Source organism: Trematomus bernacchii, unplaced genomic scaffold (genome assembly GCF_902827165.1).
Source record: "Trematomus bernacchii unplaced genomic scaffold, fTreBer1.1, whole genome shotgun sequence".
NCBI lineage: Eukaryota > Metazoa > Chordata > Actinopteri > Perciformes > Nototheniidae > Trematomus > Trematomus bernacchii.
The window spans coordinates 550421-567463 of NW_022987606.1; the positions used below are offsets into that span (position 1 = coordinate 550421).

The following is a 17043-nucleotide window of genomic DNA, read 5'->3' on the forward strand; positions in this document are numbered from 1 at the left end:
CCGGCCGACCGGCCCACTTCGGTACCGGCCCACCGGGAAAACTCCCGGTATTCCCAATGGCCAGTCCGCCCCCATCATTTTTGAATGTTTGGATCAGATATGCAATATATCTTTTTCGCCTGTACCTTGGCAACTAAGTAATTGCAAAAAAACTTTAAAAATAAGCACTTTTTGAGTTAATTCAAACCTTGTATCTGATTCTCCAGCTCTTACTATGGTATGACTCGCTTGAAGTGAATATATCTGCACTCTCCTTGTTGTTCGGAGTTTGAATCTTTATGGTTTTTGCTCTTATTGTAAGTCTTTTTGGATAAAAGCATCAGATAAATTATATATAATGTTATGCTAAAAAGAAGAGTACTTCCTGGCGTCTGAATCTGGTTTCTTCGTGGTCAGAAAGTCTTATTTGACTCCAAGATCATTTCTAAAGGTGGAAGAGACTTTAAATCCCGTCATTGGTGGCCTTTAAGGAGTTGATGTACCTGCAGTACCTGAAGCCCCTTTGAAAGATGTCCCTGGTATATTCAGTTATCTACAACACTATTGATAATGTCAATGATCTGTGGTTCTGGGTTTATTATCTCCTGTTTCTTCGTTTCTGTCTGCAGGTAGAAACTCGACCCTGAAGGACTCGGACCTGGAAGATTTCAAGAAGCGGGCGAGCTGCTTCGGGTTCTCCGGAGAACCAGAGTTCGTCTTCAACTCTGAGACCGGTACCTGATGCCACGATCAAATAGAGATTATAGGAATATATACGTAGAACATAACTGATTTATTCCTCTCTCTGTCCATCAGCAGGTGGGTTCTGTTCTGCAGAGGAGGCCATTAAGAACGACTTCTGAAGATAGGAACGACTTTCACCGATATTTCAAACCTGAGGAAATAAAGAGAGACTCAGGACAACTTTATATTCTATTCACATCAAATAAAAAGTGTAAAACAAAGGCGTTCAGACTCTGTTTACTGACTGTGTGAGAAGAGGAGCATGCAGGTGTTTCAACAACAGGAAGTCCGTTTGTATTCCTAACTTTAAACCGGAGAACATTTGTTAATTTTGCATAAATAATGACCCTCCATAACTCAGTCAAATATGATCAATCAGATATGAAACAGACATGTTTAGATAACATGTGATGTACACTTTATGGGAATTATTAAGATATGATGTCCATCAATAATAAAGCTCAATAAATCCACTTTGAAATCACTGAACATCAGAACGGCCCAATCATCACGTTTTTATCGTCATATCAAAAGTCAGCAAGTGATTCAAGTAAGATTCAAGATCAATTTATTTTTCATTTCAACAAATTGATTTTATCCAAATTCTTAACAGAATTTGAACAACTTGGAAGTAAATACCCATGAATTTTCACTTGGACTCGAGCCGTGATTTCATTTCCAATTTGTATAGGACATAAAACAAATAAAACAGATAAAATAGTGCAAGAGAATGTTTTGAGATTTAAGCAAGTAAAATACAAGTAAAATAGAAATGGTGCCAGAAGAGTCTAAATACAAGTAAATGGAATATGGTATGTAGATAGATAATTAGCAAGATGCAAACAGATGAATGTTCTTTACAGAGTTCAGGTGTGTAATAGTCTTAGTCTTTTATTTTTGTATTTTATTATATATGTTGCATCGTTGGAGGAGCTCGGGTCAGAAGAATGTTATTGCCATTTCTACACTGTAGCTGCTGTGCATATGATGATAACACCTTTGAATCTGATTTTGAATCGAACAAGAGGCATGTGATGTAATGTAGTTACTGTTAGACCTTCCAGAAAAACGCGGGCTAAAATCCTTGATTATGCGGGCTAAAATCCTTGATTATGCGATTAAACATGCGGGGTTTTTATGTGATTGTATGCGGTGAAGTTGCGAAATATGCGGAAATATGCTAAATATGCGAAAAGTTGCGAAATATGCGGGAAGCGGAAAAAAGGTGATTCTTCTCCCACACCCTGTTACTAGGCTACTACTGAATGAAAGTGAGCCCTTTTAAAGAGTTCCTATGATAAACAAGCATACTAGAAGCAAGCTACATCACAAAGTGTTATTTATGTATTTATATATGGGCTATTTTAATCACTCTCTCACACACACACACACACACACACACACACACACACACACACACACACACACACACTCTTCTCCGCCTCATTCTGTTTTCATTTACTCGTTCGTTATCTGACCAGCTTGTAGGCTACTCACCAATCTTGTAGGCTACTCACCTCGTTTCTTGTAGCCCTCGAAAGGGTTTTGGAGGTTGATGCCTCGGTGAACGCGAGTTGTTTGGCTTTCTTGTCCGCAGCAGCAGAAAGCATTTTCGAATGTTTGAATGAATCAAAGTGGGTCGTCGATTTTATCTTATGCTCCAACACACAGTTGCACGGGGTGCAGAATAGTTTCCCCCCACTTTCGTGCAAGACATCAGAGTACTGCTTTGCCCGGTCTTTAGCAGAAATGTTCGTCGGTAAATGAGATGGATTCGATTTTTTGATCTTGGTGTGTTCTCTCTCGAGTTCACTCAGTTTTTTCTCAACTTTGTGTGGAAAAATGCGGGGATTATGCGCCCTTTTAATAAATATGCACCCTTTTACAAATCTGCGCCATTTTGCTGATTATGCGGTCAATTATGCGATCGCATAATCGCGTTTTTCTGGAGGGTCTATACTGTGGTCAAACCTGACGACCTCCAATAGAGTTGAACAAGAGAAACATGAAGAAATTAACATTTGAATTAGGCCTGCTCTATCAAAACCAGCCCAGAAACACATTTTCAGTATACACGTCAACAGAGGACATGCCTAAAATAAAACCTGATTAAAGTGTCCTGCTGAGGACTCAAACACATGCAGTGACTTAAATGTAGGGATGGGTATCGTTTGAAATGTATCGATTCCGATTCCGATTCCGGTTCTGCTTATCGATTCCGGTTCTTATTGATTCCGGTTCTTATCGATTCCCCGTTTCGATTCCAAAATTGTAAAAGAAAGAGGTCAAACGTCTAGATAACAAAAATATCTTTATTCTTTTAAGCTTTAACTGACATTTTTACAAATAAAAAATATACATGCAATCCAAATGTATTGCACAATTGCTGTGCTTTATTTTAACTGAGCTAAGCCTGTGGCAAGCTATTAACAGGCATTACACTGTGCCTTGTCTTTTTATTTTTTAGTGTAGTGGAGCCTCACTTTAGAGCGTTTACCGCGACCCATCTTTGGTGTTATGAAGTGACTGAGCTCATGAACTGTCTACGGGAGGGCGGGCGGAGCCTCGCTGCGGGGCAACTGTGGACCTCTGTCGCCTGTCAGCGCAATACATGATGCCGTTTAAAAAGATTAAGGTTGGTGCCGGTGTTGTGCCAAATGATGCACCCCCGTCATGAAATGCCCCCCTTGTCACGGGAACGCGCATTTCTAAATGACACGTTTACACCTTAAAACGATGTTTAAAACGAAAAGTAAACGTTCAGGGTTTTTATTAATGGTAATTTTCTGACTGTGAGTTGTTTAGTGGTAGCTCATATAGTCTTGATTCTTGTGGTTAAACTTTTCGCTCCGTATTTGATGGTAGTGGTGTCGAAATTCATTCGTCACTTCCTTTTCAGTTTTTTTTTTAAATCTTTTTTTTTTGTTATTATTGTTACGTCCTGTCTCTATACACGTGCTTTAAAATGTATTGTTTAATTTTACATATTTGTCATATAATAATCAAAATATATGTTTACAAATGTTACATAGTCTTTGTCAGCATATTTTTAAGGGGGGCATTTCATGACGGGGGTGCATAATTTGGCACAACACCGGCCGTCAGCGTACCGAGCCGGCCGTCAACGCCCCGCTGACGACAGGTGTTATGCCGTAGGTTGAAGCCTTGCCGTAGATTGAAGCCCTGTTCGCGGGGACGCGCAAAGGTGACGTCATCGCCTGTATTGAGCGTTCTCCTAGTTTTCTAAGCTTTTTTCTCTCTTTTGAATGATATATTTCCCATCAGATTAAACAGCAAACGGCTGAATAAATAATGTGCATAATATTGCGAGGTGGCTCGTTTTAAGGACACAATCTTCGTATTAGAACAAACTTCCGTTTTTAAGTGTAGTCCCACTCTGTTATGTTCCTCCTTCCTACAGAACAGACAATGCTAGGATAAGATGTCATTTGTCAGTATAGTCCTATTTCTTAAAACCTTCTCTGTTGTTTAAGTGTCTGATAACCACAAATAGTAAGCAATGATATAACAGTAATGATATAACATATGTCAGACACTGTGTTATTTTCAATCAAGCCTAAAAGATAATGTGTTCAAACTGGCTTCACTCACTTTAATTGCTCCTTTGAATGTAATTTTCCTCTGTGGTTTCCTACTCAACACATGTTTGTATTGTAATGCCACTCATATTTAATTTTTTATTGTATTTTAAGGTGACATTGAATGCTTTGAAAGGTGCCCTAAAATAAAGTGTATTATTGATCTAATATCTGTGCCTATATCACACTATTAATGTTCCTTATTTTAGACTAGGTTAATCCTGGTGTCAATAGGGAAGATCTGCACTGTTCTCTACATAACATGTTCAGCAGAGCAGGTATTTCTCCTGCCAGATATGGCACCCCCCCTATCATTTTATCCAGGATGGTCATAGACTCACCAAAATCACACTGGTGTTTGCTGCCCCCTCTAGTTTATGCTCACCAAAGCATTTTACTCTGAGCCCAGCAGGTGAAAAACTATAGAGGGTCTTCCATATCCGGCAGCACCAACACCTTCTCTGCCGGATTTGGAAGCCCCTCTTTATATAATATATATAAGATCAATAATACACTTTATTTTAGGGCACCTTTCAAAGCATTCAATGTCACCTTAAAATACAATAAAAAATTAAATATGAGTGGCATTACAATACAAACATGTGTTGAGTAGGAAACCACAGAGGAGAATTACATTCAAAGGAGCAATTAAAGCGAGTGAAGCCAGTTTGAACACATTATCTTTTAGGCTTGATTGAAAATAACACAGTGTCTGACATATGTTATATCATTACTGTTATATCATTGCTTACTATTCGTGGTTATCAGACTTAAACAACAGAGAAGGTTTTAAGAAATAGGACTATAATGACAAATGACATCTTATCCTTGCATTGTCTGTTCTGTAGGAAGGAGGAACATAACAGAGTGGACTCAAAAACGGAAGTTTGTTCCAATACGAAGATTGTGACAGATCTGAAAAGTGTCCTTAAAACGAGCCTCCTCGCAATTGTATGCACATTATTTATTCAGCCGTTTGCTGTTTAATCTGATGGGAAATATATCATTCAAAAGAGAGAAAGTAAATAGTATCTTCCGTTTTTCCGCTTAGAAAACTAGGCGAACGCTCAATACAGGCGATGACGTCACCTTTGCGCGTCCCCGCGAACAGGGCTTCAATCTACGGCAAGGCTTCAATCTACGGCATAACACCGGCCGTTCTGTGATTCTCCAGAACACACAGATGGCCAGTCCGCCCTTACCCTTTATTCCACAGGGTCAGAGCGCGCCGCGGCGCAGACGGACCCGGTGGAATAATACCATCGACAAGCTGATGCTGACAGCCCCCCTTCCCACGCCCGCTTGTGGCAGACCACACTTCCACGCTCACTGGCAGGCCCGGACTGGCCATCGGGAGGACCGGGAGGGAGTGTGTATGTGTGGTGCGACTCGCGCGAGCGAGGCACACCTTACGTGTTGTTGTTGTTAGCATCTGGTGCTAGCTAGCTGCGCTAACGGATATAAGGAGCTGTTTCAATGACATTTCGCCGACAACTGCGCCGAGCACTTGACTTTATGCAGGTAGCCAGACAGTGGGACATTGTACGAAAAGTCAGCACACTCAGCACGGATAGTGCGCGCAACATGATTGCAGCATCCAGGCAGCTCCCGTTGGAGCATATATGCCTTGAGCTGCACATAGCTCCTCCAACGATCCATCACAGTGTCTCCACACACACACACACACACACACACACACACACACACACACACACACACACACACACACACACACACACACACACAATTATTGTATGAGAGAGGTTCCAGGTTGAATTGAAGCGAATATTTGTAATGTTCAGAGGTTGTTGTGTTTAATATTCATGAGAATATTTGTCATTGTTCAAATGATAATAAACAAACATATAAAGCATATTTGTCCACTCATATGTTGATAAGAGTATTAAAAACTTGAAAGATATCCCTCTAAGGTACATTTAGAACAGATAAAAAATGTGCGATTAATTTGCGATTAATCGCGATTAACTATGGACAATCATGCGATTAATCGCGATTAAATATTTTAATCGACTGACAGCCCTACATGTAACACAACATGTAACACACCATGTAACACAACATGTAACACACCATATCCAACACAGACGAGTGTGTGCAGTTCTCAGTGAACCATGTTTTAAGGGAGCTGTGAAGGTGGGACATGTTTGCATGTCTTTGCTTTGAGTGGGGAAAGGGAAGAGAGAGAGAGAGCCAAGGTGTTAATGAAGCTTAAAGAGGGTCAGCTGAGCCGGAGAGACTTTGAGAAAAGTCTGGATTTATTTTGGCATGGTCGGTGTTCCTGAAAGAAGCTAAAAGTAGTGATGGGGAGATGAAGCTTTGCAGCTTTTTGGTTCACAAAAGGGTTTCTCAAGGCTGCACTTGAGAACTTTGATTTGAAGCTCTTCTCCACTACAGCTGTGAGATAACACACACATTTAACAAGCAGCACAGCACACTGGGATACATCAACATGATAACTGCTGGGATTGAACCCATCACTTTCTGACTCCGAGACAACAGCTTCCTCTCAGACACAGACTATTATGGGCTGTGGTTCAGAAATGATGAAGTCATAGCCTGAAAACCTGAAGTTTGGTGAAGTTAGAAACTTCAATAGTTTCTAAAGGACGTATTAAAGAAACCTGACTCCAGGTGGTAGCCTTGTGTTTTCTGAACAGATGTAAACAATTGAACGGTCACTTCCTGTGAGGTGAATGGTACCCTGGGTAACCTCGTGGGTTTGTTTACCAGGACAGCATTTCCCCATGTGTAGTTTTGTCCCTCTGGATTTACCGTAAGTGACTCCTGAACACGCTGCCTTTGTGGAAAACTTCCAGATTTAAACCTACTTTGTTATCGGACACATACATCTATTTAGAGGTACTTGTACTTTACTTGAGTATTTCCATGTTCTGCTACTGTGTACTTCTACTTCCACTACAGTTCAGAGGTAAATGGTGTACTTTTCCTCCACTACATGTATTTAATTCCTTTAGTTACGTCACAGATGTGGATGAATGATGTGAAATATAATCAAGTCTTAAATCAGACTTTAGTTCCACCTGGAGTAAATTCACAAGCTACCCTGCAGTATACAAAGTCATTCAAACTAGCTGCACCTTTACCAGCTTTGAGAACACTTTCATGATCAATCATTATAAAACATATCATATATATTATTCTGAAATGGACCAATCTGCACAATGACTACTTTTACTGTCGCTACTTTAACTATATTTTGATGAGAATACTTTAAAAGAGACACACTTCTCTTAAATGCACATTTGTCTTTATTTAGTGTCTCTCAGATCTGTTTCTCAGCTTGTTGTGTTTTCGTCGCGCTGTCGACCATCTGTCAGCCTCGCTGTGACGCACACACACACACACACACACACACACACACACACACAGAAATTCGGGCTAATGTTAGATTTCCATAGGAGCGTCTGCACAGAAGCTTAACGCTGAAACCTCGTGAAGTCCTGAAGACGTTTATTCTTCATCTGCACGACTTCAGAGAGAAGTGGAGAGAGAAAGAGAGTCTGAGCGCGTAGAGGAGGGTTTGGAGTTAATACTAAATAAAAACAGATTAAAGATATTAAATACAATAACAATCCACAAAGCACCTTAACCATTCTCATTTCAAATATATTACATTGTTTTGCAGATGTGAAAATGAAAGTGAGAAATGATTTTATAAATTATAAATATATTACAGTTTTTAAACATTAAAGGTATGTTCTTATAAAACTACTTGAGACCAAACAGCAGAGTGGTTTTAGGTTTTAGTGAAAATAAATAAATGACAGAGTTATTTGTTGGTTTTCGACCTGAAGAAACAAACGACAAAAAAAAGTTTGATCCATCAGGAAGTTTATTTCTTTTACAAAATAAGAGCGCAGATAAAAGATAAAAGAGCTCAGAAGGCACACACACACACACACACACACACACACACACACACACACACACACACACACGCAGACACACGCACAACCTGAACACACACCAACACCGTAAAAAAACGAAACACAAGCCTGGGAAATCTGCACGGTAAAAGAAAACCAATGTTGATGTTTTTGACCAGATTTCACAGGAAATGATGAAAGACGAACATTTGCGATCAATTTTTGCAATTTTATTACTAAAAATGTAGTTTTACTTTGAAAAACCACAGCGTGTTCTATTTTGAGGATTATGAGATCCCTCAAATTTCGGGAGTTTTAAACACAGATTACAAGACATGTCAATGAAGAGCACTTTCAAAATAAAAGTGTTGAATGGTTGAGTTTGACCGTGCTTCCCAGAAACCACGAAGAAACTAACATGTCAGGTTTCACGCCGTCTCTGAGAGCATGGACACAGAAAAGGCCATACAAAATTACAGTTTGTAAATAAAATATAATGCATATTAAAAACGAGAGACTCCTTTAAAGGGTAAAAAACTGCAGCGACAGATCGCTTTAAACAGGAGGAGGAGGAGGAAGATGGCTGAAAGGCAGACGGCAGAATTATGGCGCGTTTCCACTACACGGCCTCGCTCGGCCCCGCTCGGTATGGCTGGGCCTTGTTAGGACTGGCTCACTTTATGGCGCATTTCCATTACAGTTTAGGAACTGGGGCAGTATCTATAGTAACGCAGTGTAGGCGGAGCCGTGACGTGATCTTCAGAGAAACCCCAGAAAAACAACACAGCCGTTAGCTGTTAGCACTCAGAGCTCACAGCTCCTCATATATGTTCAGAAACTAGACAAAAGTTAAACAAGTACAAATCACAGACTGCCTGTGTCATGGTGAATACAGTCGCTGCTTTATTTATGTCTGTATAGGCCGTTGTTGTGAGTGTGGACGGTCGGAGCATATACTGCGTTAGCTTAGCCAATCTCCATTTAGAAAACAAGCATTTTAAAAGGTTTTTCCCCTGCCGTCTGTCTGCAGACTTGACAAAGCATTAATTCATGGTTTTTACTAACCGGTATCAGTATGTTGTTACTTCGGCATCATTTTGAAACGTGTATTACAATTAAATCACGGTCAAATATGTCCATCTTGTTGTAGTTGTAGCCCCCTTGCCAGCGACGCTCTCTCTAGTTTAGCATACTCAGCCCGACTCAGCCTCGTTGTCTCTGGCCCTAGACCCACGATTTTATGAGGCCAGAAAAACTGTGAATTAGGACCCGCCGGCCGGTACTAGGCCAAGTGGAAACGCAACCAAAGACGGGCCGCTGACGTCACAGCCCTCTTAAACCGGGCTGCACGCTGTAGTGGAAACGCGCCAATAAAGGGCTCAGACGCTGAAACTTACGAGACAAGTGAACGCATCGCTAAGAAACTGTGGCGTTAGTTTGAAGCGTTTTAATTTTTAAATCAATGACGTCTTTCCATAAAAACAACAGGTAATTAAATTACATTTGAAGTTAATAAACCAATACAAGTACGGAAGGTCAGAGAGGACAACATTAAACAATTATAATATTTCGTTATTTTTATTATTTTATGCAAAATATTAAAGTTTAATTTTGAAATAAAAGATTCTAAAAAATGTAATTTGAGAATTACATTTTTTGCATTAAGTTGAAATGAATAGTTTTAGTAAATGACATACATTATGTAATGATATAGAGAGTAAGATGATATTATATATATTATTATATATATATTATAATGTATTCTCCCAATCTGATATCAACATCTGTTTTTGGATCGTTGATATTAAATGCTATTTATTTATTTGAGCGCTAACAGAAACATCAATCTGTGTTTACTCGAAATGTTTCTAGCAGGAAAAACAACGTATACACTTTTTTGTGAAGTAAATATAATCGCGCTCCAACACATTGTACGTGATAGGGGGCGGGACATGTCCAAGCCATTGACCAATCACAACAGATATGCTAACCAGCTAACCAATCAGAGCAGACTGGGCTCTGGTTTCAGACAGAGGGTGAAAAGAGGAGCTGCAGCACAGGCAGTATGAGAAAATAAAGAGCTTTTTGAACATTAGAGCACGGAGACATGAGCTGTGGATTCTGTGTTTCTGCAGAAGCTTAATTGACGTCTCACTTTCTCTGAGTCTCTCAGGTTTATCTCGATGGATTTGGCTTCACTGCCGTCTCATGGATTTATGTTTGTTATGTTTCCCTCAGATGTATTTCATCCTCGTCACAGTCCATGTTATTTTACAAAAACTCCCAGCCTGTATCTCTACAATGTGTAGGTGTATATTTTGTCACCGCAATGTCAAACAACCAATGGCAAGCGAGTCCCCACAATGTAGGTTTGCAAACTTCAATGTGTCCCTACGAAGGTAAAATTAAATAAACATGTCCCCAAAATGTAGGTGTCAAAACATATCGTTGTCCCCAAAATGTAGGTGTATAACAAAATGTCCCCAAAATGTAGGTGTCTAAACATCATGGTCCCCACAATGTTGGTGTATAAGAACATGTCCCCAAAATGTAGGTGTCTAAACATATGATGGTCCCCACAATGTTGGTGTAAAAGAACATGTTATCCCCAAAATGTAGGTGTCCAAACATATCGTGGTCCCCACAATGTTGGTGTATAAGAACAGGTTATCCCCAAAAGTGTAGGTGTCTAAACTGATCTTGGTCCCCACAATTTAGGTATATACACCTATTGTCCCCGCAGTGAAACACAGGTATGCACACACCTGTCCTACACCTTAAATAAATCCTGCAGATCTGACAGCAGAGTAAGGAGAGTTTTATCGAGTATTTATCTTCTTTATATTCTCCTGCAACACAAATGCATTTCACCCGTCAGCCAGGCGGAGCCAAAAGAAATGTAAAGAAATGTCAGATTGAGGAGAGGACGGATAAGAGAGGCAGATAAAGTGAATCAAGGTGCGTTTGAGATTAGAAAGGTGAAGACATCCAGGGAGACGGGTGGAGACAGGAAGAGGGTTTGGCAGTGAGCTGCTGAGAGTGTGTGTGTGTGTGTGTGTGTGTGTGTGTGTGTGTGTATTGTGGAGAAATGAAGTGTATTAACTGATGCATTATTCAACATTATGAGCAAAATTGAAGGGTGACCTTTGGTTCTATCTTGGGGAAAATGTTTATCATAATAAAGCGATTTTGACTATTTTAAAATCCCAATTCAAAGATTTCTCCTCCTTATATTAACGTGACTACAAATAGAAAATTAACAAGCAAATAGACAGGGTGAACACAAGTTCAAACCAGTGGCTCTTCTGTCAGAAATTGTTTAAAATATTTGGACAAAAGAGGCTGAAATGTGTCCAAATTGCTACAGATATTTTATCCAAATGTAGACCAAAATTGGGAAAATAAGGGGCATACATCTAATCCAAATTCGGGCAAAATTTGAGTTTAGGTGAACTGAGATTTTAAGACAAACAGGTTCCTCTTAAGCAATTACATAAATAAAAAAACGTAGACAACAAATGCAGAAATTCTGCTCAAAATTTGATTTTTTTTTGTCGAGTACATTTTTGGTGACACATTTTCCGATTCAAATTTGGAGAAAAGAGCCAGAAATGTTATTTTCTTTTTCTCCAAAACACGTTGAGAAAGAAACTCCATCTCAGATCCTCAATAAGTGAGTTTTTCTGCATGAACAGAAATCCTGAGGCTCAGCAGGCGACTCGATGACACTATAAAAATAAACACAGTGAAAATAAAACACAGAGAGAAGGACCATTTAAAATGAATCTGCATCAGTGAGGATATAAAAAACTCTTCAGTAGATCTCAGCCGTCCTGCTGTTCACACGTTTCTGCACCAAAAAGAAAAGTTTCAACCAAAAAATGTAAAAATAAATCCAGTGCAGTCAGATCGGACCCCGCTGCAATCAGAAGACAGAAATAAAGAAATAAAATGATCCGTGTTTTGATGCTTCGCTCCGGAGACCCTCCAACACTTCTTCCTCAAAGTGAAGGTTGCTCAATCTGAGGGTTGAGACCCCCAGCAGGGCCGTGAGGTAAAGGAACCTGAAATAAATCCAGCGGTTTGATGGCAGACCTCCTCCAAGGTGATCCTGTAACAGAGAGTTTTTCTTCAGGACGCCTGAAGGCCTCTGCAGCTGGAAGAACAAAAATAAAAACAAAAATATAAAAACAAAAAGATAAACATCAGCAGCTGATTCAAACAGCGGCTTCTTGTTATGAAGGAAATGTGAAATTCACAATGAAACGTCTGCAGATGAGATAGCGTTCAGAATCCCAAAAAGCCTCGGTCTGGATTGCATCTCCCTTTCACAATAAAAGCATCTCCCTTTCACAATAAAAGCCCTAGACATAAACATGGACTCCTTAACTACAACCAGCTAGTCCATGAAACTGTCAGCCGTTCAAAAGCATAAAGCTTTGTTAGCTATAGACACCTGGGTGCAAATAGCATCCGCCTTAAAAAAAAAAGCTACATTTTTATGACATTTTGTGCAATTTATTTCCAAAATTTGACACATCTTCAGAGATTTTGGGATCTTCACTGGACTTTGAATTAAATGTAAACATATGAATGAATTAATGATGCTTTTATACAAACGTACCTGGGGCTCTGGCAAGTTTTTCTCCATTTCTAGGGAACTGGACAACCAAAAATCTAGCCAATGGTTGTTGGTTTTGTTCCAGAAAAGAAGGTTTTTCCACGATGTCCTTGGCAGGATTTAGTCTCCGGAGCTGCAGATCAGCGTTTCAACATCAGCTCGCACCAAAACACACAAGTAACTAAATGTAAACAGTTTTGGAAAACAGTCTCGTCCTCTTTCAGAAAAAAAACCTCAGTGTGTCCTCGTCACAAGTTTCTGTTAATAAGAGTCAACTTTGAGGACAGAACGTAAAAAAATAAATAAAAGTTTTTCTGTGGTGAGGAGCAGCAAGCCCAACGCGCTGCCTGGCAGGCAGTCAGACAAAGGTTAGAGATCACAGAAATACCTCCAACAGCTTCATATTCACTCTGTGTTTCCTGCTGAATCCTGAGGAGGATCTCTAATCACTTTGGGATCTGGGCAAAAAATCACAGCAACATGTCCTCAGAAAAGTAGATTTCTCAGATAAAGACAGTTCAAATCATCCTAAATATTCCACTTTTGTTTTGTTTAATGGAAGTTTTTCTCCTATTTTTCTCATTATTGTATTTTATAATCAGGTGATGTCCTTCCCTGACACATTTTTTGTGGGGGAAATTATCTTCACGTATGACGACCATAATTAGTGAAACGTTGATTAAATAAGGTTTGTTTTTCATTATCTTTTTGGATGCTGTGTGTTTTAGTTTTTTGTGCCCACATGTCCTGCCTGCCAGGCAGACTGAGGCGACGGTCAGACAGGAAGCAGAAACACCAGGCGAACGTTTTAAGATTTAGCTTTCCCAGGCTCGGAAAAAACACTGATTTAAAGTCGGTTCTTGCGTTAACTGTTTTGTTTCCAAAATATATAAGTATCTTCTTGTTTGAGGCAAGTTTAAGGTATTAAACGTGGCATAAATCCTCGAAAAATCATTATTTTGGTCCCAATTCCTTTAGAAAATGGATAAACATTGATTTTCTGCCACTGAAGAGGCTGAGAAATAAGACAGAATAAGGATAAGTGCACTGTTTTGGCAAAGGATTAGCGATAAAGTTGAATCTTAAATTGAAAATGTGTTATAAGTCCTGGGAAAATATGTTTTTTTTGCCCCAAGTTTCCCCCAATATTTGTTTATTTTCCTGATGCCTGTGTTTCTGCTTTGCCTCGACGCGCCTCAGTTTACCGGTGTTGCGTCAGCGTCGCTGCCCCTCACGCTGCCTGTCAGGAAATCCGGTAATCGAAGGTGTCTTTCTCCATGTAGTCGGTCCAGGTGGACGCCGGCATGCTGCGGTACGGGTCTAGAAGGATCCGGAAACAGCGCACGATCAGAAGGCCGAGGAAGATGAAGAGGATGAGGACGAAGAGGAAGGCGGCGCGCTGTTCTAAGGTCAGGTAGGAGGAAGAGGAGGAGGAAGAGGAGGAGATGTCCGACTCTGACGCTGAGAAGGTGCTGTAAAGGTCGTCGGCCATCGTGATTTAGACGATCCTGCAGAAAAGAAAAGGAGATAAATACATTTAAAAAGTGCATTAAATGTGAAGCTCTGTTGTGATTGGTTAACCGCTTAGAGAAGTCCCGCCCCATATGGTGCGTTCACACCGGACGCGATGCGATCTTTGGGCGTGATTACATATGAAGTCGCGGATAGACGCAAATTTGTTCCGGCGGCGCGAATGACGCAGATGAGGCGATTGACGGGGGCCGCTTCAATCGCGAGAGTTAAATGTTTTCAACTCGAGCGTCACATTTGCGTGACGTGTTCGCACGTTAGCCAATCAGCGGTGAGGAGCTCAGTGACGTCACTAATGTTGAATCAGGAAACCAAAACATCAGTCGTTAGCTGTTAGCCGTTAGCTGTTAGCACACGAACAAAGTTAAACACGAACAAACCACAGACTGTCTGTGTCATGGTGAATACAGTCGCTGCTTTATTTCTGTCTGTATGACGTTGTTGTGAGTTTGGAGGGAGCAGCTACATGTTAGCTTAGCCTGATCGATAAGATCTCCATACAGGAAACACACATTTAATACCTTTTCGCCTGCCGTCTTGTGTACACACGCATTAATAGCTGGTATTTACAAACCGGTATCAGTATGTAGTTATTCCGGCATCATTTTGAAACGTGTATTACAATTAAATCACGGTAAAATATGTTCATTTAGTTGTAGTTGGTTTCTACCACAGTATCTTCATGGAGATAAGCCCCGCCTCCTGGCCAGCGCGTCCTGTTTGAATGACAGGAGTAAACACAGCTGACAGCCGCTGTGAAACTCGAGACGGTTCAACATCTTCCATCAGATCTCATTACTGTATTTCATGTGTTTCAGAGGCAGGAGCCTGAAGGCATTGCAGTATTTTTGATTTGATTTATTTCAAACGTGTAAAACAATAATACAAAATAATAATAATAATAATAATAATAATAATAATAATAATGAAATGAAACAAGAGAATTATGATATGGTACAAACTTAAGCAGTATCAAATTGATGAACAAAAATATTACTGACTTACAAATGATATATAAACAAATGTTCTGATTACACATCCCACCCCTTCTCCCAAAAACTAAATTATTAACATAAAAACGAACTATAAAAGTAGTATAAAAGCAAAGGTACGGCTCAGGTGTCTCTGAAACCATGACTCAGCGTTTAAACAGCTTCACAGTCATCTGTAAAATAAAGGATTAAGTTCCTCTGAAGGCAGAAAGAGACGAGCTGCATCTTAAAGATTTCTCTCCTGCCAGAAGAGCAGCGACAGAATAAAAATGTAGAAGAAGAGCGGCGGTGAAATATTAAAGAGAGGGGGGGGGGGGGGGGGGGGGTGCTGAATGATATCAGAGTTTTAACATTTACCAGATTTGACTCGTAATTAAAACGTATAAAACAGCTTCATGACCTACCTACATACCTCAAAGTGCACCTATCATGCTATTTGTAGGCATATATTATGGGTCTCAGATGCAAATATATAAAAACATGTCTATGATGTGTTTTGCTCAAAATACAAACAGATCATGCATTTTAGAAATCCCTCATATCTCTCTATTTCAGCTGTTAGAGAAACGCGGATTTTGGGTCTAAAAAAAGAGGAGGCGGAGCTAATGCCTGATCAGAATTCGACACATCAAGGATTATGTCTGAAACAGCATGGAGCTCAAACTCTTTTTCTCTTGCGGGTTTATCACAAGGTGAGTTCCTTTTTTTATTTCCTGCTTTTTAAACACATGTGCTCTCCAGTACAGGGTTAGCACTGAGTGTTAGCGATGCTTGCTAATGTAAACAAAGACCATATTACGTCCAAAACACGTCAGGCATTGTTTCTGATAGCAACTCTCTGTGGGTCCACCATCCGAAATTACGTCATATCGGACGCAAATCTGGATCAGCTCCATTGTTCCCCCGTTTTTAGAGATGTGGGTATGGAGGAAAAGAGAGAGGGTTTTATTTTCGGACACTTTGAGAGTCTCCTGACACACCGGGGACACACCGGGGATACACCGGGGACACATGGTGATGGAGAGAAGACATCACTTTGTGAGTCTCCTGACACACCGGGACACATATTTATGTAGAAAAGACATAAAAAAGGGAATTTTGCATGATAGGAGACCTTTAAATCTGAGTTATAATTTAACCCAAGCATCAACGTTATACCTTAAATATAGGTTTTTAGGATGAAATAATCACATATTGATGATCTAAATAGTTAGTTTCTCACCTTATGAGTGAAATACCTTAATAACAGTTCATTTAAAAGCTTAAAACCTGTTTCTTTAGCAGGTAAAGATTGATAAAGCCTGTGATGCTATGCTAACAGGAAGTACCAACACATTGTACAGTGATTTGATCCCATAGAGCCGCAAAGCATCAGGTGAATACGGGATGTTTCTTTACACTCGTCTGAGAGAAGAGACATTTTTGAAGTAAAAACATGTTTTGCTGCAGGTTCAGAAACAGCTTCTTGATCTCACTTCGGAAACAAGTCAAAAGTTTCTCATCAGACGGGTTCTGCTTTAATGTTTAACTTTAATCAACCTCCAGTTATTGAGCACAGTTTGAGGAACAGGCTGTAAAAACATTTAAAGCCAGTAGAGTTTGGCTTTTAATCTCCATGTGGGAAGCTTCTTTCTTTCTTTGCAGAAAACAAAACGCCGCCCACAGACTGC

At 40.0% G+C, this 17043-nt stretch overlaps 1 protein-coding gene across 1 annotated transcript in view; it reads right to left on the reverse strand.

Annotated features, from left to right (window-relative positions):
- Nucleotides 1-12821: 12821 nt before the first annotated feature.
- LOC117482777 (cortexin-3-like) overlaps nt 12822-17043 on the reverse strand; it is a 22660-nt gene continuing 18438 nt past the window's right edge. The window contains exon 2 of the mRNA XM_034130958.1: nt 12822-14359. Within this exon, the coding sequence (XP_033986849.1) occupies nt 14095-14343 (249 nt within the window). The 5' untranslated portion in view covers nt 14344-14359 and the 3' untranslated portion in view covers nt 12822-14094. The remainder of the gene's footprint in view (nt 14360-17043) is intronic.